This window comes from Rhopilema esculentum, chromosome 5, assembly GCF_057945365.1.
Source record: "Rhopilema esculentum isolate cy_ngs chromosome 5, ASM5794536v1, whole genome shotgun sequence".
Taxonomy (NCBI): Eukaryota; Metazoa; Cnidaria; class Scyphozoa; order Rhizostomeae; family Rhizostomatidae; genus Rhopilema; species Rhopilema esculentum.
In genome coordinates this window covers 7,567,629-7,593,352 of record NC_142819.1, presented here as the reverse complement: position 1 = coordinate 7,593,352, position 25,724 = coordinate 7,567,629, and the positions used below count along the sequence as shown (strand labels likewise).

Here is a 25,724-nt window from a genome sequence, read left to right as displayed (position 1 = left end):
CGGGTTCCCTGGCATGTGTCTCACTGTTTTCTAATAAATAGACAGTATGACAGCTTCATACGCAATCTGTTCAGTTTCAAGATGTTGATGCGAAACTTAAGAAATATTCCATTCCATCCAGAATTTAATGAACTAGGCTCAAATGCGACTCACTCATTATGTAAAATGTTATAAAAAAAACCAAGAAATCTGTAGCTTTTGTTGAATCCTTTAAACTCTCCCATGTATTTGGAAATTATTTCCACTTACAAGGCATTTGATTCAAATAAAAATATTCAGCCTCTAAACATTGATAAATACTTCAAATTATAACTGGCTTTGAAAAAGCAAACATTTTAAGACCTACCAAAGTTTGATCATCTGACACTCTTCAGGGTATTCAACACCATAAAATATATTTATACTGTAAGGTAGGAAGATTGAAAGCTTCCTAAAGGCTAGGAGATTTTTAATTGGGTAATTAGCTCAAAACACTGAGAGGATGCAGACCAGATCCTACAAAAATTCCACAATGACCAGTTTTTGGTAAATGAGAATGAGCTTTCAGCCTTTCGAATTTGAAAACAAAAATGATGGTCATAGACACAACAAGTAAAATTGGACAGGGCTCCAGACTATTTCAAATGTTAAAGGAAGTGTGTTTTTTCTCAAATTCAAAAGCTAACATTTATCAATTTAGTAATATCAAATGATAAATAACTGAATTTTAGTTTAAATAAGTGTTATCCTAAGAAAGCATGATCAGAAATATTTATTCGCAACGACCCGCACCAAGTCCTTTGGCTCTTCTCTCCCTAGCAGCCCTTGCATTTGCATGTTTTACATGTTATGGTATGGGCAGAAATAAATTTTAGCAAACATGAGACTGCAAATTTTCAAGAGTTTCTTACGGCTTTTTTGATTTATTGGAATGTATAAATGTCGGAAACTGCAGCTTGCATTGAAATTAACCAGCAAGATGAAAATCTGTCAAGCCGGCATCCATTGTGATGACAAGGAGGCAACATAACATATTTCACTCTCGTGGCTGGAGCGTTCTGACCCTCGCTAACACGGTCAAATAACCTTGGCATTCTTCGCAATAAGGTAAATGGCAACATTAAGAGACCGATAAGAACTATTAGCAACAAACCTCGCCTTTACGAAGAAATATTTCCAAGCAGCTGACTTCCTACCTCGTGGCCCAACTTCATTCTACTACCCGCCAAAAGCAGCTCTGATGCGAGGTGAATCGAATCGAGACCACTTTTCCGTTTGCTGTTTCGGTCTCACTTCACCACAATATGACCTTTGGTTGGGCCAACTTGAGACAATTTTAACAAAACTCTCTTCCATTGTGAGTTCAAATGACCGCACGGGACATCCCCTACCGGTAACCTCCAAGATTTTCCAATTTAAAGACCTATTTGAAGCAATTTTGCAAAGTTATTAAATTTGATTAAATCAGGGCTTCTCATATTACATGAACGTATTATTCACAATTTGGCGTTAAGTGCGATACCTTCATTCTTGTGTCAAGCCTAAAATGTACTGTTTTTGATGCCTTTGGGAATGATAGAGAAGTTGGAGTTCTGTAGTTTGGGTTTTTGCACGAGAGCTGGTCCCTTGACACAGATGGGTTTATTTAAGTGCTTGGGTAGGGCTTATCATGCCTGTTTGGAATCCTGCTGTTTTCTTCTACCGTCCCGTAGGGCAAAACTAATTTTTTCAGGCCAAATGTTTTCAATCGATGGGTCTGCTTTGTTGTTTTTCGTATAACTGTAACAAGAAAGAAGGTTATGCTTTGAATTTGTCTATTCCAAAAGTAAAATGATACCGACTACCAGTGACACGAAATAGGAGTTGCCAGCGTGAGCTTGGGCTGGATGGAATAAACTTCTAAATATATTCTGATTTCCTTTAACTGAGGACAGGAATGTAACACCTTAAGTCAATATTTGCGTTTTATTTTAAAAACCATACAGAAAAGACACGCACCACTTGCCAGAAAACTAAGAAAAAGATGGTGTAATCCAAAACGGGCGTTGCCAAACAGCCTTGTGCCGTGAGGGATCTGGAATCCAGTTTGTTGCTAAAGTAGTGTGCCCAAATAAAAGCGGCGTGTGTCAGAACAGAAAAACTACAGTAAGCTCCTGATATAGTCACACCAAATGTTGCTTGAAAACTTGTGTCAGTAAACCAAGTATCACACTGAAAACAGAGCCACTTGGGTCTAAATTTTATTGAATAGCTTTGCTAAATTTGATCTGACTGCGGCCAGTTGTGAGACTTTAAGTTTAGTGACGACCACTTTGTACAGTTATAGAATTGTTTTGCGCAGTGATCAAACCCAAATTTTAGGTGCAGTGACGACCACTTTGTACAGTTATAGAATTGTTTTGTGCAGTGATAAAACGTTTATACTAAAAGCAGGCGAATTTTGCGCGTTTTAGCCTAAAAATTTATGAACAATGATAGGTATAGGGATATACCCACAATGAGGATAAAACCTGATGCACTGTTATCCAATGTGTATCGGGAAAACTACCTTGCCTTAGGTTGTCAATGTGTGATGGCCTTGGCTTACTGATCACACACTTCTTGCTAATGGTACTGAACGTAAGCCTATGAGAATTGATGAGTATATAGTTAAAAATAGTGCTCTCTGGTAATTCAAAAGTTGTCGTTGTTGTACTCAAGCCTGAGGACTGAGGGGCGGTAGGTATAGTTTCCAAATCCATCCCACCACTAAATGACCAAACAAGCAATTGATGATGAAATTAAACTTCTTGCTAGTTATACAGTGGCGGAAATTCAGGCTTTTTTTGGGGAGGCTCAGGCTTACGATTTTCCAACAAGGTAACATTTTAGATCATGCCAAATGTTTAGGAAACTTTTTCACTGCATGTTTTGATGAAAATAGGTGCTTGTCATATATTGTTTGTTTGTTTTTTTAGTTTTGGCTTATTGTATATCAGGTATGTTCAAGGGCACATAGAGGTTATAGAGGCCCCTGGGGTGAGAAGGAAAATTTGGCAAAAACGCCCTTTACATTTCCTTAAAATACCTGTCAAAACGATTTCTTGCAATCATTTTGGCACCTTAAACGTTGGTAAGTTATCCGACGAAAGCCGAGATTTTCCGACGAGATCTCTGATTTGGGGTGCCCGAGCTCCCCCATACCCCCTTATTATCCGCCACTGTAGTTATACATTCAATTTCAATTGCGTAAAGACAAGCCTAACTTTCCGCCGAAATCTTCTAAACTAGAATGGTTCTTAAAAGTGTAAGTGTAATCGCATGACCACTTAAACAGTTGCCTATCACTGGTGGCTATAAACCTGCTTGACTTTTCTGAAGCAAGAGCTGACGCAAACGAACTAGGCATGCGCAGTTCAATTTTCTATTAAGGCAAGAGATGAAGCAAAATGAACGAAATGAAGTGAAATTGGCCGTTAACATACGTGCAAGCAAATTTATTAAATCTGATATTAAAGTAAAGGTTTTCAAGATTGGCTTCTAATGAATGATTTATAGAGAACTTCGGAGACTTGTGATAGGAACGAAGATGGACGAAAAAGGATAGTCGTTTTACCTACATTAGAATACTTGTTCAGAGACGTAAGAATGGTAGAAACGCATAGGTTGGCTAGTAATGACAATCTTTAGGAAAGAGCTACGTCTCTGCACTTACTGCTTAAATTTAAAATTCGGTAACTGAAAGTAAAAAATGTACGGGTATATGGGCGAGAGAAAATTATAAGCAACGAATAAGGAAGGGTATTTTTCATACACTTATGCAAGAAACGGCTCAAGGCGGTAGAGAATCTTAGTTTTAAGTAACGTGAATGCCAAGCTAGCTTGCGAATGTATTCTTTACAACGAGGCTTGACATTCGTTTCATTTGAGAAATACGCTGCATTGTGCATATTTACAACGACCTACACTCTACACAATTTGGTAAAGGAGCATGAGGCAAAGGTGAAACAGATACAGCAATGAAGGGAGATTAGGAAACTTTTCAATATTTTTGCATCAACAAATGCTTCAATTCACGTTCCATACTTCGTATTTTTGCAACAAATACATCTACTGATAACTCTTTCTTCTAATATCTCCTTGTATTATTTTACTCTACAGAAGCTTTTCCAACTAGTTGTTCAAAAGTAGCACGCAGTGAGTTAAAACAGAATAAACTCAGAGGTATAGATATCCTCGTTTACTAAGACTAAGTACATAGAGGTCTTTACATTTGGTACACACAAAAAGAGAATGCTTGCACAACTTTAGGTATAATTTACGAACCAACTACACAGCTACCTCTGACTTAAAAACAAACAAATAAACTAGTTATTTTAACTAAAAAAATTCATTTTCTTCAAAATAAAATACATACTGCAATACACATAAACAGCATGTTATTGGTTTGCATATATATACTAATGCTTCATTTGAAATATTCACATCTAGGATGCCAGGAGTATATAGGGAAATGGGGGCAGACTTTTACCAAATGCATGAAGACGTAGTTGAGGGACTTTAGCCGATTTAAAAGGAGGGGATTTCGGGGAACTCTCTTGAAAATTTTTTATGTTACCACACTATGCAGTTTGGCTTAAAAGAACATCAAATTACGTTTTGCTGCACTTAACTTCGGAAACTATTGTATAGCACATTTCTCTGTTTTGAGACTTTTTCTTTTGAAAATTTGTTCATGTAGAATTTCTAGTCGTAGACAAATCTTTCAAGTGACAAAAGAGAAGGGAGCAGAGTATTTTTTTATTTTCAAGATTAAATTTTTGCTATTTGCTTATCTTGTTTTATGTGCCAAGGTTGAAGTCTTATTTCCCACAATAAGACTGGACCTTGAATTTTGTTATCACCTTTAACCAGGCCCTGTTCTAGTAGAGAGTTGTGCCTTGTTGCGAGAAATTCTCTCATCAATTCTCAAGCAAGTATCTAAAGCTCTGATAGGCATGAATGAAATGTAGGAAACCTATGTGAATGGTGGGCATGAAGCTATCTTTTCGTAGACCCTAGAACTTCATGACACTGCGACCAAAAATGCAGTTTCTGCCCCTCACCTGCCCCCTTTCCCCCTTGTTCAGGCATCGCTGCACATAAGCTAAAATAACCAAGGATTATAAGTAAGTTTTACAAGTCAAGTCTTATTTGCTTAAAGTTCTGTCCTCTTTATTTTGATAAGTGTGGGAGAGTTAAAAACTGTGTTCTTATAGGATGGATTTAAACTTCAAGGTTTACAGAAAAATAGCAGAATTTTTAGCACGGTATATAAAACATGCTCTTTTTTGATAAAAATCTTACTCGATAACCATTCAAGCATTTATCGAATATTGTTGATGTATTATAGTAAACAATTAATCAATAGATATAAGAAATATCTTCGATCATCATTGTAACATAGATCGACGATAATCGATGCCGCTTGGTAATTATCGAGAAGCCAAAATATATCAAAGTATCAATCCAGAGATTTGTCAGGTCTTACTCATTAATTATCTGAGCACCACTCGATATCAATGGAGATATTACAAAAGAATTAGAGAAGTTAAGGCTATCTTCCAAAAAATATCGAAACATCATCCAATTGACTAATGTGATTCCTAATTAGGATTCGAAATCAGGCAGCTGAAGATTTTACTGTCATATTCATTTTTTGAATACGTATTCATTTCAAGCCAAATTTCCAAAGTGAAACTCCCACTAAAGAGGAAATTGAACCTTCATAAAATAAATTTCTATTTCCAGTGCTAGGTTTCATATCGCTACCAAACATCACAACGTAATACAGCATCCTAGTTGTCAACACTAATATTTTATTTGTTACCTATTAACGCTCTGGCTATGCTGCATATTTGTCTTTCGAAAATCGAGAGTATTCTTATCGCAAAATTCTCGAGTTCTTTGTCCTGAATTCGCTGTTTTCCTTGATGAATAAGCTCGGTACATGTTGATAAAATCTTTTCTGTAATATTGGAGGCAGAATATAAATTAGTTGCAGGTCATAGGAAGAATTTGTTTAGCATAGAAATGAATTGGATCGAATTGCATTGAGTTATGAGTTGATTAGTGAATGGGATCCTAGTCCTGACGGACGTAGTAAGCATAGACTATAACGAACTATATCATATAATGAAAAACAATACAAAAAAAATTATAAAAGTGATTACAGATTAGGTAACAATGCAGCCAGGATAACTATTATAGAATCCAAAGGGTGCTTTTTTTTCTTTTATTGTCATTTGTAAGTATTACACTTTCTAACATTGTTCTCGATATATGAAGAAAAATACTATGAAAATGTACAGTAAATATCTATCGTGAATAACAATAACAAACAACTAATAATAGCAATTGTTAACAAAAATACTTTAGGGAAGAAAGAGTGCAGAATTGAACAAATATCTGAAATCATGTGGCATAAGAGTAAAGGGATTTTCAATTACACGCAATATAAATTGTAGAAAAAGCACATAAATGGCAAATGTGTTGAATATAAGAATATAATTAATAAATGTATTTTGAATATGATATTTTATATGTATGGAAATAATAAGAGTAATAAGATTTTATCTTGGATATATACGTATTATTCTTTGGAAGAGTAACATATGTGATTAATAGAAAGTATAAACTAAGAATGCAATGCCTAAGAGTGCTTTAGAATCTAACATAATGTGATATTTTAAAATCAATTACAATAAACATAGACAAACTAGTTTACAATGCCTTGCAACACTTTGCTATGGAAATTATTCACAACATAGTATATAAAATATGCAAAATAGCACAATATGATTATAACTTGTTTATAAGAAATTATATTCGATAATAAAAGTTGGAAGTGTGCATTTGTATAAGACAATCATGCATTATACAATAATCAAATGGCTGTTTTGTAGGAAGAAACATTGAATAACAATCATGGATTGATATGAAAAAGATTGGCACAAGATCTGAAAAAATCCAACAAACCTGAGTGAGCCAGGCAGACACTCGGGTGGGATGGACCCTGCCTTTCGCTTTTTGGCAAGATTGGAGCTCCTAAAAGGAAATGAAATTATATGATTTTAAAAGATTATAAGATTCCATGATGTATCATTTAACGAATTTAGCAAAAAGTTTCCTTTACGCAAGGTTCAATATACTTGAAAGATTTGAAGCCGTTTAATAAAAAGTATCAAAATCTTGTGAGTGATAACATAATGTCTCATTTTACGAACCAAACTTTCAATGGGGTCAGAATTCTGGAAAAACACCTCATTGAGTAACTGTTTCTTAAACAACTTTGAAGCAAAGGCGGTACAAAGGTGAGTGGTTGTTAAAGTGTGTTTGCTAACGCGACAGACTGAGAAATGAGAGTTTTTATCTTGAAGAATGTCATCAAAGCAAAAAAGCCTGTACATTTCAGTCGCAAGATCTAGTGCGTAAATGTCACTACTTGATATGTATTTCGTTGATTTTAGATAGTTTATTCTTAAAGACTCATTGCTAACAATGGGCCTTTGCGAGCATGGCGACGATCCAAACAACGGCAGTAAACTTCTACGGATTAACCAAAATTAATTTCGGTTTGTCTTGAAATGCATTATGGGATGCTTGCGTAGCGCAATGGCTCAGTGTTAGCAACGAGTCTTTAATGAAGTCAAAAAGTCGAGATTAACCTAAACTACACGGAAGCTATTCATATGAGTAGCTATACGAGACCTAATCTTAAAATAATAATCACAATTTAGCGATAAGAAACTTTAGAATTGAACCAGCTACTGTAAGAAGTATGTACGGATCAAAAATTATCTGCAAATTCAGCAGATAATGCCGAGAAGAGAAACATTTTGGGAAACAAGCAAAATAAAGCATCTATAACTACAATATCAAAACAATGAAATTAAAACCTACCATACCGAAATACCATTTTCAAAATGCGGACTACAAGAAAAACTTGTGATGTTATAATTGTAATGATTGAAAAACATGCAATAACTTACAAAAATTAAATTACTTTTAGATAAAATCGAACGGAAAGAACGAAAAAAGGAAATCATTGATATCTCCGAACTCTTCTACGACTTTCATAGCAGTTACTAAATTTTCTATTGTTCAGTCAATAGCTAATGCAACATGCACAAGACATTTGAAAGGGAATTCAGTATCACTTTAATACAGAAAGGCTGCACAAATAAGACATTCTTTGAAGGCGCTAGTTTATAAGGAACCTTTTTAAGTTAGAGGGTAATAAAAAAGTTTCTTATATGTGGGTCCAAAATGTCTTAACCTAATCAAGAATTGTGTCAAAATAAATATTGTGTCCTTATAGTATTCTAAATACAATAATTTCTTATTGAGTTCAGCATAAAAAGCAAAAGGCTAACTAAAATTTGCAATTTTCAAAGCCCTCTGGCCGAATTTCAACATTATAAGTACCATACGAATTAGTTTGATTGCAATTTGCATGGTTCATCAATCAGTGCAGTACTTAGTTTTAAGAATACACGGTACCAAGTTGTGGAAATTTAAGGGACTTTAAGCCTTAATAAAAGATTCTTATTTTCAGAGTCATACAGTACTCTATAACATGTGAGAGAATATATACTAACCTTTCCAAGCGTAACGCTTCTGATGGATCTGAACAATACAGAAAATAGGTTACAATAAAACAAATCATATATTGAGCAATACAATAATATTAAAAAACGTGCAGGGCATATCTCTGGACAAACCACTTGATAAACTTGGATTGAAGCTGGAAGCAAGGGCGAAGCCAAAAGAAGTATTTCGAGGGTAAAAAAGTAATTTTTGCCGACAAAAAGGGCGTGTCTCACTCTTTATGGATGTGGTCTTAAGATAAATACTCGTATATACTGCTTTTATGCGTTTCTGCTTCAAATTTCTTATTTAATGCTATATTTTGAAAGTTCAACTACTACAGAGATTTTAATACGTTAAAATTGTTGCAAAAAGGTTACAGGGTGAGTGCAAAAATTGTTTCTTCTATCCGGCAAAAAAAGCCTTAATTTGCCGACGAACAATGTGTTGGCGACGTCCCTGGTCGGAAGAAAAAAGTATACATCCAAGTGCTTTGTGGATAAGAAACAATTGATTATGATAATGTCTATTTATAAATGAAACAGAAGGGACATTGCATAAGCGGCAAAAACGAAGGACTATAATGGCAACAGTTTCAGATAAGATGACAGATCATCTCACAAAGCGTGAAACGCATAGTAGCAACTTTTAACCGTGTTGAACCAACAGCGTGTCCAGCTCTGCCTATATGGAACTGAGCACTTTACAAATGACTGGTAATCAGTAATTTTCATTCTCTTCAAATAAAAATGAAACAAATTGTCACGGCAGTTTCGGATGTTAATTCGTTAGAATTGAAGAGCGCGTCTGAATCATCAGTGAATTAAAATCATAAGAAGTTTTAATAAAGAAAAGGTACTTACGCAAAACTGACAAAGAAGTCGGGCGCTGAGAAAAACTCCAAGATCGCCGCTACAAGAGAAATGAATGTTTAGCAGCAGAACATCAGGATCAAAAAATTAACTACATACGATATGAAGACATAAGCCTACCTCGCTGAAATAATCACATTTTTTCTATTACGTATTGCCCTACATAGATTACATAATGATTACATTATATTTAGAACAGTATTATATTATAGTATTATATAATATAGTATAGATATATTTACAACAAGTATCTTTGTGATTTGATGAAATAGGAACATTTCAAATTTTGGAAGAGAAATGCAGTTCCATTGATAAATCAATGAGTAAGACGGTATACAAGATAAAAAGGCATTGTGATCAAATAATTACAGGATATGAACCGATCAATCTGTCTGAAATATCAAAGAGCACAAAATTTCATTATAGGGTGCGAGACATTAGTCCGCAATATGGTCTTAAATCAGAAACAACAATATGGTCTTAAATCAGGAAAAAATCAAGATTTACTGGTAAGATCTCAACTTTTAGCATTCTTCTTACCGTGTTTTTTCCATCCCTGATACATTTGTTGTTGTGGTAAGGTGAGAGGTTAGAGATGATATCTGGTGAGAAAGGTCTCCTGTGGAATAAAAATATTGAACAAATATGATAGGATGATAGCTTATATGAACAAATTGCTTCAAAAGCTTGGGGGACGAGTGAGATACATTTCCAGGACAGACTCAAACCTGCAATAGTGTATGTCATTGCTCTATCAACTGAGCTACGAATGTTTTTAAATCAGTTCTGTTCATTCATTTTAAATTCCACTACATGCAGATACTCTAATATTAAACTACTTACAACAATTGTAATAAATACATGAGACAATAAACGTAGAATATAACAAAGATTTGACACTACTAATCAAAGTCTAAAGCCATGCCAGTCACCAACATCACCCCTTCAATACCAATTGCCAATCACTAACAGCATCCATTACAATGTACACTGTACATGCTATGAGAGATGACTTACCACACCATTACAGCCTTCACAGCCACCATTGCTTGATAGGTTGAGGTAAAACAAATTAGGTAGAATAGGATTTGCAAGGATATATTGGGAGAACATGAGAGTAAATAAAAAAACTGGATTTGAAAACATCAGTCGAAAGCTAAGTTTGTAGAACAATTATGCTGGTTTGTGTCCTACCCTCTTTACAGCATCAGAACATATCAGTTGTCATTTGAATATATAACATTTTCATATCATCAATAATCCAAAACAGTTTTCAAAAATAGAATCTAGCTTCGAACTGAGTGTAGGTCTACTTCTGGGAATAGAGTATATCAAAGACTGACTTACACCTTTTGGTGCCTCATTGTAGATAACATTAACTTCATTTGATTTTGAATATCCTCTACCTCCCTTTCAGGTGACTTGATAATACCTTTCCTTTTCAAAGTGACAGCACTACAATCTCTTGTGAAATTCTCTGCCTCATTGGTTATAGATGAACCTCCTCTTGTATGTTCCCAGTCATTTACACCTTTGAAACCATCATTTGAAGTAAAACTTTCAACAAAAGAAATACAATCTCCATGATTGTTTGGACCAACCCCCTCATCACTGCTAGCCTGTATTATATCAAACCTTGTGTCACTTACTGCTTCTGCACTGGAGCAGTCAATAATCTCATCATTTTGTTCAAACATGGGGAAATTTTCACAATCTTTGGCACTTTCATCAATTTTATCTTCTCCAGTAGAGATTTTTACAGACTCATTTTCGCTATCCTCTTGTTGAATAATCACCTCATCTAAAAGATATGTGAAAGATTGTTACAAAATTGACTTCATCTCAAATTCAAAACCAAAGAAATGCAGCTGAACAATAGATGACCAAACTTTATAGCAAAATTGATAGCCAAGTCCCTCATATTGAGCTTGGGGTATCCAGCATTGAGGGGTACAAAAAATAGACATAATAGTGATAAGACCAACATTATAAATATATGGTAAAAAATAAAGTTTTGCAGAAAATTAAGAACATTAGTAGACATGGCCCCACTACCTTTGTGGCAATTTTCCTCTGAAGGATTTTCATCTTGGAGCTCATTCACTATGAGATTTCCAGATGCTTCACTAATTGATAAAGACTCTTTATCTGACAAGCTGTCACAACGGGTGTCATTTTCATCTACAGAACTGTCAGCTTGAGGCAGATTGTCACTGATACTATCAATCAAATTTTGATCTACTTTCTCACTTTCTTGCTCTTGGGGCTTATGCACTTGAACCTCCAGTTTTCCAGTCTAGAGAACAAAGGAGGATATTGCTATATATATAAATAAATTGCCTCCATCTGGCTATGTAAAATATCTGGCTGCTCTAGTTCAAAATTATACAAGTCAATCCATGTTGTAACATGACATGGGTTTAACATTTTACACAACATGTCATTATAATCAACATAATAGGCATTCTTGAGCTCGCCAATAGTCATCTTATTTAGAAGTCTTTCTAAGTTATCACAGTGGGTGGAGTCAGAAATTATGTGGTTGTGAAAGCTGCTTGGAAAAGAGATTATAATTCTGACAGGATTTAGAGAATATTTCATTAAAATAATGATAAACACATTATTCAAAATAAGCTTTTACAAGGAGGGATCATACTTTTCACAAAATGTCCAAAAATTTCCAGGAATAGATGGAAATGTTATTGGGGCCAAGTTTAAATGACTTTGATGCAGGCCCTTTTAATATTAAAATTAGCTTGAAGAGATGTCTGTTTATATTACAAATTGCATTAACAGTGGAAATATCTTTTGAGTATGTGGAACCTTTTCAATTACCAGGATAAAATTTTAAAGACTAACATGTTAACAATTTAACAGAAAAGTCAGGCTTAACCTCACATTGTCAATTTCAGAATGAAGTGCTTCATCTATGGTATGTGTCCGTAGAAGTTCTGTGTCATTAATGGTCAAAACACTCCCATCCGTCTTGTGAATAACAACTGATGATGGGATATCCAGCATCTTGACCTCTGATGGAGTCACAATCACTAGTTCTACTTCTTCTCCAGCAGTTTTCATTACTTCCCTGAACTCATCATGATCAACATCTTCCATTTCAATGCTATTTCTGAAAAAATAAAAAAAAGTTACAGGAAAGTGGTAGTTAATTTCAGGGGCAGAGCCAGCCCCAAAATAGTGGGGTAGACGGTGGAGCTGATAAAGGGGTCTTGGTGAGAAACTGGTGCAGCATGGTACAAGGAATTGTGCTTGTTATTGACAACCAAGTTTGACATATTTGAAACCCTCAATAGAAGAGTTAAGTTTCATAGGCAAAGCTAATTTTAGAGTGACATTTTTTAGCTAGCAATGGCTTTAAATTTATTAACAAGGCTCCCTTTGTCCATGTTATCTGCCATATCGATTGATGCTAATTTGAAAAATCTGACATTGTGGCTCAAAGGTAGTGCAGCTGTAACAGGTGGGGCTGCAACAGGGCCATCACAAGTCTTGTTGGGGGGGGCGGGGGGGGGGGGGGTTGTGCACTACAAATTTACCTGGTTAAACAAATTTTGCCTGAAATTCTTTAGTTGCTGTCACAAACCTCTGCAATAAATTTTGTCAATCTAACTCTATACAATTTGCAAATTTCATTTTTATATGATAATAACAGACTTTCCAGAGAGTTTTCGCAAATTTCTATATTGACACAGGCAAAGGATACAATTACCACCCAAGGGGGCACCATGGTTGCCGCTGAAGGAAAGGAAATTTTCGGATTTTTATGCTTCTAGTTCCCTGAAAAATGCACTCTTTTAAGCACATATCACTGAAGCAATCCTCTTAGTCCTATTGAAAATTATTTTCTTGCAAAAGAATTGAACAGGAGATAAAACAACTGGTACAAATTTGCCGTGGTCTTAAAAAATATCATGTTGTCAGTTACTTCTAAAGTTAGGTAACAAGCAGAACTGGTTGTTGATTTAGATCCCTCTTTCCATCTTATCATGCCTTTTGAATGTTAAAAATTCTGGAGCTCATAGTGAATTCCAGTTGATGCTTTTACCGAGAAACTTTTGGGAAAATGGACACAAGGCACAATTTTACCTAAAGAGGGCCTGGTTTTTTAGATTTAGTGCCAACAAGAAATCTTCAAATCATTGGTTTGTTTACCTTCATTCATATCAAGGAATATCATATTCAACCAATAGAGCAACTACCTTTGCTTGATCCTTTGTTGATTTTATGACATGAGGGTCTCTGAAATACCTAAAGCATTTCTTCCATAGAGCAGATTTGACCTGAAATTTCCTATTGAGATACTACTTAGGGGTGTGACACCCCCACACCCTCTGCTGGTGACACTCCTGGGCTGCAACTATACTACCTTCACAGCTTAAAAAAGTTTGGGTACAAGTTTTAAAGTTAATTATTGCCAGAAACCTTTGACAAGAAAGGAAGGCATGAACCACACTCTAAGAACTAACGGTTTAGCACAATAAAGCTGTGTTTTATTTACCATCTTCATTTTATTCTCTCACTATTTACGGAACTGATGATCCAACACACCATACTTTATATGTCAGCTAAGATCCGAAAAGAACTGTAACTGGCCATAAAAATGAAAAAGGTTCCAATCTCAGAGAAGAAAACTAAAACCCCCTATTTGTTTTTAATCCAGATATTGAAGAATTATAAAATCGATTTTAAAAAAAATGGGGTAAACATTTGCACCCCAGTGCACCCCGTGGTGCAGCCCCTGGTTAATTTGAGAATATTAAGAAAAAAACTACCAGAAAAATCAAACAAAAGTAAGGCAAAGGTAGGAGAGTGGTGTTATGTTAACTCAGTATTCAGACAAGGTATCATTGAGCGCAAACCTAAAAACTAAATATATTCGAATTAAATCTGGAAACAATGATAGTTCTGGCACATCTGGTATTGTAGGTTGAATTTCCCACAACTGCACATGAGGTGCAGGCTTTCTGCACACCCAACATCTTGTTAAGATTGGTCCTACTCTGCAAACTGGATGATGACAACTCTTAAAAAGTAGAAGATCGACATAGGAATTGAAGAAGCAGGCTAACTGATTACCTAGTCAAATATTTGGGGCAGGTTTTGAATTTGAGAAAACTGGACGAACAATTCTTGGCTATATAAACTTGCTGTATTAAAAACTGGATTAAAAACTGGATGTGCAATCAAATGCCAAGAGAAACAGGATTTTATGATAAATTGTAAATAGTTATGTTGCGTTTGACGTCGGTCTTACATTAAGGAAGAAACTGCTTGGAAAGAGTTTTCAACAAGCAAATGCTAATAAAGTAAATAAATCACTTTTACATTGACAATATTCTATCTCCAGGCAACACACCACATTCTTCAGCTGGGGACTCCGGTAGGACATCACTCACGGTTTGTAAGTTACGGTACTCGTGGCCGTTAATCAACCATCTTGGGCCTCCTCGAACTGTTTGACCACGTACTTTGAATCCAAAACTCTGGTTTCTACCTTTCAGCTTTACTTTCCTAGGTTGATCTGTATTCCCTAGCTCTAGATCCTCTTGCCGAGCCATTCTATGGCTGATGCCTACAGGCTTTCAATATACAATCTACTGTTAATCTCTTGTTGCTGTTGCTGCCAACCGTTGTTCAAAGCGGATCTCATGAGACCTTTGACCTTAAATGGAATTTCTTAGAAAGCAACAAGGAAGTACGTGCAGTGGTAAAATGCGCAGTTGTAAAAATATTTATAAAATGTGTAGTTGTAAAAGAATTTGCTTTGTCCCAGATGAAATCCTACAATGCTAAATTTTTAGTAAAACGAGACTGCACAATTTTTGAAATAAAAAAAGGATATCAAGTGGCTTCGAGAAATCAGACAGTCAAATCTCCATGAAAGATTTGTACAAATATGAGTAGCATAATGCATTTATTTTTGTTACTATTTCATCGCACGAAGGTTGCACCCAAATGGTTTTGCACTCTTCTTGGTTTACCATGTGTTCAAGATCATTTCAAGCAAATAGAGTTAATATATAAAAATATTTTATAAATTTCATGTAGAACACCAAAGAATATGAATAACAATCAATGTAGGTAAATTGTACCAGGAAATTTTTTTAAAATAATTAACGACGTTTCGAGCATAGCCCGTTATCAAGTGAGATAGAAAAGTGGTATCATATGATGGTCCTTTCCCTTGCCTAATCAAGAGATACATTGATGAAATTGTCGGAGCTACATCATTACCACTTGCATCTCTACAAAATTTAATCAACTACACTAACAATTTTCATCCAGCGCTTCAATTCACACACACCATCTCCGAATACAGTGTACCCTTTCTTGACATCTTGCTCACCATCAAAACAACTCTATTACTACCTCTATCTTCTATAAGGTAACAGATTCACACAGCTTTCTTGACTACTTTTCATCCCATCCTCAAAAATCCAGAAATTCCATTCCATACTCCCAGCTACGTCGTCTCCGTCGCATCTGCTCCAGCAACGATGATTTTCAAGAAAAAGCAAAATAAATGACATCCTTTTTCCATCACAATCTCTACCCTGAAAAGATAACTATGTCTGCTATCGCTAAAGTCAACAACATCACTCAGGATGAAGCCCTTAAACCGGTCGACAGAACAAATGCTGATAACCGTATAGCTTTTGCTCTCACCTACCACCCACTCAACAAACAAATTAAAGATATTGTATACAACAACCTCTCCATTCTACACAACGACTCAATTACAAAGATAATATTCAAAGCTCCACCTCTGTTGGCCTACAAAAAGGATAAAAACATCAAAGACTACCTTGTACGCAGCAGCCTTCGTTCACCTGAATCTCCTGGTGCCTCACCTTGCCACCACCACCTCTGTCAAACCTGCAACCACATCAACCCATCTATCATCATTTATAATGGAAACAAGTCATTTACTGCTAAATCAAGCTTCACCTGTTCTTCCTCATGTGTCATATACTGCATCTCTTGCACCAAATTTAATGTTCTGTATATTGGTGAAACATTACACCAGATTAACAACAGGTTTGGTGAGCATTTACGTAATGTCAGGAACAAAATCCACCTTAACAATAAACACGACAGTAATCCTGATAGCAACATTTCCAAACATTTTAACCTGGCGAATCACACAGAAGATGACATGGTAGTTCTTGGCCTTTTGTTTGCCCCAACGGACAGTGCAAAGAGAAAGTCACTGGAAAAACGGATAATTTTTAAACCTGGAACTTTATATCCTTCTGGACTTAATAAACAGTTTACGTATCTTCAATAACCCCCCCCCCCTCCTTTCTCTTTGTTTTTTCTTTTCTTCATATTAGTGTGCATATATATATACATATACATAAATTCTGTATTTGCGTAAATGTATATATATATTCATTTTTATTAGCTTTTTCCATATATTTCTTTTCCATGCTCTTACATCCGTCCTCCTATTCCATTCGTCGAATTCCATATTCTTTTAACGTTTTTTAGTTCTATCATCGCTTTTCTATCTCACTTGATAACGGGCTATGCTCGAAACGTTGTTGATTATTTTAAAAAAATTTTCTGGTACAATTTACTTACATTGATCGTTATTTAAATTCATCAAATTGTACCGCACGCATTTTAGTATATTTAACCAAAGAATATGGTCTCGAAAGAATAATAGATTTTTATCAGTCCATATTAAGGTAAGCAAAATACAACATTTTATTATTAAAATATAAAACATAGATAGCAAAATGTAGAAGTATCAATAATCTGCTACACTACAGCAGTAATAACATGTTATTATTGTGGTATGATGTTTGGGGCAAACTAAGGCATTTTGAAATAAGAAAATTATAAGAAACTATTAGCTCTGAAACTATCTGTTCGATTGTTTGGAACGCTAAAATTTTTAAGGACAAAATAAAAAACTTCATTTTCTTGGACATTCCTTTTTAAAAAAATTCTGGAATAGTTTTTCATTGAAATAAAATGGAGGGGGGGGGGCAGATTAAAAAACCATAAATAATAGGTGTAGAAAACACACAACAAACAGCGAAGAAACAGCGAACGTGACATTTTATCATAAAATGGGTACAACAAAGCATTAGCATACAAGTAAAAAAATAGAAGGAGATAAGATCTTGTTTCTACATGAGCAGTGTTTATACATTTGTAATTTGTTGGTAGAGCTAGAAACTCTGTCCTTGTTAACGGTATTTGGTTAACGGTATTTGGAAGTACTGCGAGACCTCGATATGAATCTATGATATTCGAAGTGCGCGTTATCTTGGGGTTAGCTGTACAAGTATTTGAATGCAGAAAATAATTTTCGAACATATTTTCCCACTCTTAAGTAGTGTCTGTTGTTGGGAGATTTTGTCATTGAGAGGTGCCCTATGCAGATTACATTGAGTCTGGTTGGACTATTACAGCCTATGGGAACTAGGCTTATACTTTAAGTGTAATCCCTGTACATTTGGCATTTACAAGTGTTCTTGAAACAAAAAGTAACTTTGTTTGCATTTCAGCATTATCCCATTGATCCTAGAAGGTCGACTTGATTTTTCTGTAAAAAGTGCGAGAGGATCCCACTTTATAATGGAATATGGATAAGTGCTGAACAATGTCGATATATGGTATATTAAGTTAGAAAAATTAAAATAATTTACAGGGAAATTAAAAGACTGCACAATGAAGACTGTAGCGTCAAAATTACAGAGAGAATGGATAGAATAATAAAGACATGCACCCTTAATCGTCGTACAAAATGTCTCTTTTGTTAGCATGCACTTTCAAGTCATCAATTAGTTACATCCATCATGGTTATACTGACGTATGCTCATGTACACCCATTTTTCTATAAGCAACGATAGTAGATTTCTGTACTGTTTTGATTACAGAATACTTTATGATTTCGTTTACTCTCCATAATCTTATTCATGCAGCTGACATTAATTTGAACCAGAAACATATAGGATTTGCTTTGAAAAGTGAACAAAAATGCACATCTTATATGCGTATTACTCATGTCTCTTGGGTGAGATGTAAACTAGCAAGGTTAACCATGAAAAGTCTGGCAATATTTACCTAATATAGAACGGTAAAAAACCAAATAATGCCTCTTTGAGAAACAGTTCAAGAGGGCGCTAAGATTTTGGAATTCCTGATAATTGCAGGTACCTTTTCTATGTGGAATGTTTCTTATAAAAAAATGAGTGTACAAATATGAGCTCAAGATGTTCAGGACATCACCTGAAGGCCCTTAGAGTATACAGTGTCATTATGAAGACAGAAGACAGATTAAAAAACTCATGTTTGTTCGGGAGTGCTCATGCTAGATCCTAGTTGATGCACAGCTTTCGATGAGCCTTTACTGGTTCCTAAATAAGTCGAAACTGCCTTTCCATAATGAACACGAGATCTTTCCGGAAGTTCTTTAAGCTCATCTAAGTTCATTCGTTTCCAGTCCTTTTGCACCCTCTGGTAATCCGACTTCTCACGTTTCAGTTCAATAGCACTATACATCTTCTTCACATCTTGTCTATCAAAGGATGGAACAGAAACCTTTAAGAAAACTACTAGCTATGTGAAAGACCTAAACAAGAGCATTTGATAAAGAAAAACAGGTGTTAAAAATCTGTCACAGAATATGTTAAAAAAGAATACTGCTTCATCGACCTTCCGAGAAATTTTTCCTGCGTCTAAAAGCTAAAGTTTGTAAGTTTAACAAATACAATCAACTCATCATGGCTTATTGCCTTTTTTCCAACAAATGACCTCAATTTGGATTTCTTTCTGAGAGAGCAACTGTGATAGTTGATAAGATAACAAAAAAGAAAGGCTTTCTAAAATGTATCAATTTTCTAAAATTATCAAATTCCGATCGGGACAATGTAATATAAAAAAGGTATTGCATCGCATTATGAAAATTCAGTTAACTTTATTACGAATTGGCAGAAACATGGTCAGTGAAGACATGACGGTTGACAAAAGATTACAATTGTTTTTGATTTAGAGCCAAGGTCTCTTTACAGCATGGGTAGATTCAAATGATTTCTACATCAAACAACTTTTTATACTCTCCTAAAATATTTAGCTATGACGCTGCTCCTTGGCTTCCTGTTTGTGATAACCAACGAAAAATACTGGTAAGAATAAATATGAAGATATTCACGTTACCTGAATTTAGGAACCTCGTCAAATGTCATTTTGAAATGTTGATATTCAGGATTCGCAAGCTTTTTCACGCCCAAAGAAGGCACAGGTGGCAGGCGGGTACTACCAAGTTCTTGGTCCTTTCCAGAAAGATTTTTACTCCTACAGAAAAACATGCAAGGAAAGACTATTTAAAAAAGAAAAAGCCCATCAAGGTATAGCAATGTACTTGCAAAATTGATGAAAAGACGGAGAGATTAACGGTACGGGGAATAAGGAACCGGTAACAGATTTTTTTAAGGCCCTTTGGAATTGATCGTATGACAAGTGAGGATACATATGGCTAGTGGCAACAATAACTTGAAACTGAAATTATTGGAAACGCACTCCATAGCAGAGATAAAATTGCTTGCATTCAATTTTTGCAATTACACCATGATTTTAGAAGTAATGGTCATTCAATTATAAAATTTGGCCAATTAATAAATTTTTTACGTGACAAGAAAGAAGGGTTTTAAAACGTTCTAAAAACCACTTTCCAAATCACTTGAGACGCCAGAAATTATCATATGGTATTGATAGGGCTCCACCCGTCTCCTTTGCCTTTTCAGAAATCTCCTGGTCATAGGATACTGCTTTACAGCCAGTGTTAAATAATTCCGGTCGAACGATAGATCATAAACGTAATACTTAATTCAAGAAAAACTTACCAGACTTTGATTTTGTAGACTTGTCCCGGAACTTTGCTGTGGACAGGGGGCAGAGGAAACCTTCAAAGCAAAAATTTGATTAAAAGAAAGATAGAAGATTGAACTGATAGAAGATGTCGTCCTCGTGTGGTTTAAATTTTTTGTTTAGAGCCAATTAGCATACTATGAGTTCTAATAATGTTCAAAAAGAACTTATACACTTACGTGACAAAAGTATCAGGACGATTGCTTTGAAGCAAATGTGGTCAATCCTTTGCTCAAAGAACATCGAGAATCGGTGGAACATAACACGATTGCTGGTTAAGATTTTCGATTGAAACTTTCCCCCATTGTAAAAATGAACATAAATTTAATAGATTGTAAAAAGTAAATTTTTTAGACAAGTAACATTTGCTTTATTTTATATTTTGTCAGACGACCTCCAAGAATCACGGCAGCCACCGTTTGCATTGAAACTCACTGAAATAATTTTCTAACGAACTATTTTCAGATACAAGAGCAAATCTCAACAAAATTTTAAAAGAGCTTATTATTGGTCTTAGAAGATTCTATTTCTTGTATTTTTTTTAATGAAAATCAGTTGTTTTCAATTGCATGAAGGCTTTGACTTTGCCGGGGTTATTATGTTATTGTTTTTGGAAATTTATGTCACAAATGCAACATAACTAGTTTTAATGTCTTGCTTGAAAATAAATGGTCTTTGCAAAGAATCATGACTTGTTTCTGTACTTGCCTGGGGGCTTTTCACAAAAAATTCGACAAAATATTCAGCATTGACTGACTTCGCACACAACGCCAATATTCGCTTGCTGACGCCATTAGGCTCAACCAATTGTCGGCCTGCCCTGACCTACCATTCTTGCTAACTTTTTGTAAAGTTTTTGTAAATAAAATGGGTTGTAGACTTGCTGCAGCAAAACTCTTTTGCCGCTTTAGCAAAGAAATGACAGGCTAGACCCAAATTTTTTATTGCTTCTCATTCTCTATCTGGTCGTTTTTGTGTTCTCGGCATTGAAACTAAAACATTGATATTTTCCATTTTTTTACATTTGATACCTTTCTATCATAGAAAGGTAGAAAATAAATTGAATTTGCTAGGTTTTGCATATTTGCTGACGCCATTTCTAGAATCCTGCCAAAACAGCAAGATTTGTTCAATCAATGTTAGAGTGCTAGTTTTGGAGACGCCATTTTGTTATTCATCGTCCTAATACATTTGTCACGTCAGTGTTTATGCGAAGCCAATTCATTAAGAGTAATATGTTCTGCGATGACTATGGCATTCAATTCCTCCAAAGTCAGATTCATACTTATACCATGATTTCTTATCAGAGGAGTAACAGATGGTTGCGTTATTTGCATACAAAGTAGCATGGGCTTTTTCAGTGCAAAAGACAGATCGTTGACATAAAATAAAAAAGGAGTGGTCCAAGACACGAGCCCTGTGGTACTCCGATTTCTTTGGCCTCAAATTCAGAGAAGACACCATTGACATTGCAAAGCTGCTTGCGATTATTTGATTACGAGCGGAATCAATGAACAAAACAGCGTTGACTGTACTATTGACAATGTTAACGTACCAAAAAGAGTTAACACTTCTATAATAGATATCTCCGTTGTATAAATAGAATCAAATATCTTCGTTGAGGTCCATAATAACATAGAATCTTTCTGCTATTACTTTTCTTTACAAAACCTGTTATCGATAGGTATCCAATAAATGCGGCCTCTATGCGAGTGCGGCTTCTATTTTCATTAAAACTCCGGCTTCTATTTTGAAGAAGCGTCTATTCGATCGCGGATTCTTTTTGAGAAAATATGGTAATAATGGTAATAATATATAAAAATATCAAGATTAAGCATGATGGTAATAAAACAAGACTCACGTGTCCATCTTTAAAGACATTTCTGGATCTAAAAGACAAACATAATTGGATTTATATAAGGGCACATAATAGAGTAGTTCTTTTGGAGATGATTGACGAGGATCAAGAGAGTTTTAAAAGATGGATATTGTTGTCTTCTTGGACTTCACGAGTACACAATTGGTAATCCATCTGTCTGCGTTTCAATGATAAAGTCAAAATGGTGAATACAGAGAGGCCAGCCAATTAAAAAATGTTGAGGGGCAAAGAAAGAAAGGGAAACGGATCTCGGGAAAAGATTATTTATATGTTTATTAGCATAACTTCCTACTTATAAATCTAGAATAACCACCGTGTTTAAATCAGAATATGATGAAACCACATAGAGATTGCCTTAATAGATAGATGAATTATGAATAAGGACGTTTTACATATCAGCAAACAAGGGAGCAATCAAGTCAGAAATTGCAAGCAATGCCGCAAAAGGCAAACAATGTTAGGCTTGCAATTTCACCACGGAAATGTTATCAAAACCACCATCCTTGCAGCAATGTTGGTTTTTTTGGAAAATACCCAAGTACCAGCAGTGGCGGTTATAAGGGGGTTCAGTGAGGCCATGGCCCCAGGCCCTGCGCTTATGATAGCCAAAAGGGGCCCCATACCTAAGAAAAAAGATCTGGGCCCCACAATCCCTAGAACTGCCACTGACAACAGCTAGAGAAATGGGCAGAAATAAGCATGTCAACACCCCCTGTGGAGGTTCATCTGTTACTTGAACCAAAAATTGTTACTCTAGAACAAATAGACTCGACAGTCAGTTACTCAAAAAATAAATTGACTGAGTTTCCATACCTTATAAACATTATATCTATTATGAAAAGTATTTAAAAAAAATTATTTTCCCTAAAACATTTTAAAAGTGACCAGAGCTTACTACTATTAGTTCAAGAGCTTCAACAACCAAAAAATAAACCCTTATTAGGAGGAACCTTTAATGCCATAAGTATCCAATTTCTATTCTGATAAATTACTTCAAGAATCTTGACCTATGTGAAAGGTATAAGTATATTGTAGAAGGTGGTGAAAGAACTTTGGAATAAACATACCAACAATTTGCAGTGCTGTCTCACGTTGACCATATGTTCCCCAAGATTTGTAAAGTGGGTCCTGTATAAAGAGATTATGCAAACAATTTTTTGAATATTTCAGGACTTTATTTAAGAAAGATTTCCACAGTTTTATGTACCAGCAACCATCAAAGGATTCAACAGAGGGAAAGTTCATGATATGCCCCTAATATGTTTTCCAAAGCTTTCAACAGAAAACAAGGTATATACTTCAATACTTGAAAATTTCCATTCAAAGTGTCATAAAATAATTCTTAAGTTTCAACAGGGTCTACATATTTTCTAATCAATGAATCATCATGATTCACAATGACTAAAAGTTTAGTTCAGTTGACTACAAGAATTTTTAGTAACCAAGCATTAATCCATAATAAAACCATTTGATAAATAGAAAAATTTAAAAAAATTCAGATAAGTACAGGACACACTGTATGAATAATACCCTTACCTGATCTCTTGTGATGTAATCAATCAAATATTTATTATAGTAGGGTCCAAGGTCATTGAATATGTCAGGTGTGTATGGTTTTCTATGACAGAAATAAAGACTAACTTTTACAAAGAAACTTTGATAAAATGTTCAAAATAAGGTTAAAACACTTTCATTTGAAAACACAAAAGTGAAAAACAGACAAAGTAATAAAGAACCTGTCATCAGATTATGTTGTTCTTTCTTTTTAAATATTAATGCTGTATAGTTTTTGCAATTAATATCAAAAGCAACATACAACAAGTTCATGCAGAACTCCAGTTTACTTTGAAAATGATAGTTATTTCAAAGTTTGAAAGCAAGATGAACAATGCAAGGCAGGGAGTATAAAAAGTTGTGTTTCAGATAACCAAATCATATTCACTTAACATTGAATGGTGCAGGTGCCATGAATGCAAATTAATAAGAATTGATTTCTTATTGCAAAGAGTCCATGAATTATTAATGAGGTCATTATTTTGTGCACGATAATGATTGTTTATCAGTAAGGTATGTCAAGGATATAAAAAACGGAAGATAAATCAATATTCCCATCACCAAAACGATAAAAATTTTCAAGTTTAACTTACGCTTTTGGTCTTTTTATCAGAGAGGCAGAATAAATCATTTCCTTCTTCACTCTTTCCAGCTCTGCCATCATCTGATTTTTCATTTTACTGTCACTTGTACTTGTGCTCCTTGGTGTTATATTCTCATTTGCTTCATTTCTGTTTTCTTCTAATTCTGCTTCATTTTTGTTCTCAGGTTCCTCTCTGTTTATGTCTTGATTAGATTCTTCATTTGCCCTCTCCTCTTTTGGTTTTTCTAATTCACCCTTTGAAATAGAGCAGAGCTGAATTCTCAGAGGTAAAAAGTGATTGAAAACTGACAATTATTCCATATATTTTAGTAGAAGATGAGGTATTTCATTATTATTTTTTACAGTTCCATTAGGAAGATAGTTAATTCAGCGAGTTAATTAAAAAAAATCAAATTCCAATCACATTGTTATACATAGGATACAATGAATAAATATGCATATGAAACAATGCAGTTGTTTGAATTCCTATTCATAGATTGTAGCCTGCAAAGAACAAGAAACTTTTCATCTACTTACTAAACGGGAAAAAAATTACCAGGTCGTAAATATTCTGGCTGGCAGTTGGAGATTTCATCATTAAGTTTTTAACTGAAATCTTAAATTTTGGTTTGGTCCAGAAGATATCAAATATTTTTAACAACTAAACCAAATAGAGATTGCATTTCTTCAAGGTTCATTGCAACAAATTAACTGGTATTTTCGGCCGCGTTTAGGTCCTTCATTTACAAAAATTATATTATCCAAAGTATATTCGTCCAAACCTATTAAAATAGAATTAATGAGCCTAAAGGAACATTTGATAACAAAACTGGAGAGTGAGTTCAGACAGAGAATTTTGTATCTAGGCCTATTGTTTTAAACGATAAGAAAAGCTGGACGATTCAAAATCAAATACCTTATAACAATATGATTTCCCAAACACGGATAAAAATTCCTTAAGTCAATAATAAAAATGGACCTTAAGCATCTTACTATTGCAACTGAAACAGAATACAGCAAAAGTTAAAGAGCTAGCGCAAAGGAAAAAGTATTGAGTGACTCAGATTACTCTGAAGAAGCTAAGATTTTGGCCCGAGACTTCAAAGAGGAAGACCAAATGGGCAAGCAACAACCCGTTTAATTCCATTTAATAATGGCGAATAATTAATTGAGAAATGCAGAATAAAGATTACCTCGTTTACAATCTCTGCAGAATTATCTTCTGATGCCATTTTTAGTATCTGGACTTTGTGGGTTTGATCTGAATCGATTATCAAAGCTCTAAACTCGTTGCACTTTTTGAGATCATGTATCACAAAAACAATATTGATAAGGCAAACTGTTGTCATAA

At 34.8% G+C, this 25,724-nt stretch overlaps 2 protein-coding genes across 3 annotated transcripts; both read right to left on the bottom strand.

Moving 5' to 3' along the window:
* Window positions 1-3,403: 3,403 nt before the first annotated feature.
* Window positions 3,404-15,096, bottom strand: LOC135689962 (uncharacterized). 2 transcript variants are annotated; one of them, XM_065207333.2, is made up of 10 exons: window positions 14,833-14,962; window positions 12,357-12,585; window positions 11,514-11,754; window positions 10,806-11,259; window positions 9,999-10,077; window positions 9,450-9,498; window positions 8,598-8,625; window positions 7,900-7,929; window positions 6,976-7,044; window positions 3,404-5,965 (listed from the first exon to the last, which is right to left on the bottom strand). In XM_065207333.2, exons 2-10 carry the CDS (start codon window positions 12,570-12,572, stop codon window positions 5,824-5,826), a joined length of 1,308 nt encoding a protein of 435 aa, XP_065063405.2. In that variant the 5' UTR covers window positions 12,573-12,585; window positions 14,833-14,962; the 3' UTR covers window positions 3,404-5,823. The 2 variants fall into 2 exon arrangements, with proteins under 2 accessions (XP_065063405.2, XP_065063404.2); XM_065207332.2 differs by having other exon boundaries at window positions 3,408-5,965; window positions 14,802-15,096.
* Window positions 15,097-17,526: 2,430 nt separating this feature from the next.
* On the bottom strand, window positions 17,527-25,724 carry LOC135689587 (uncharacterized). Its single transcript, XM_065206872.2, has 8 exons — window positions 25,567-25,724; window positions 24,384-24,628; window positions 23,773-23,854; window positions 23,304-23,364; window positions 22,219-22,246; window positions 20,333-20,392; window positions 19,647-19,784; window positions 17,527-19,008 (listed from the first exon to the last, which is right to left on the bottom strand). Exons 1-8 carry the CDS (start codon window positions 25,720-25,722, stop codon window positions 18,777-18,779), a joined length of 1,002 nt encoding a protein of 333 aa, XP_065062944.1. The 5' UTR covers window positions 25,723-25,724; the 3' UTR covers window positions 17,527-18,776.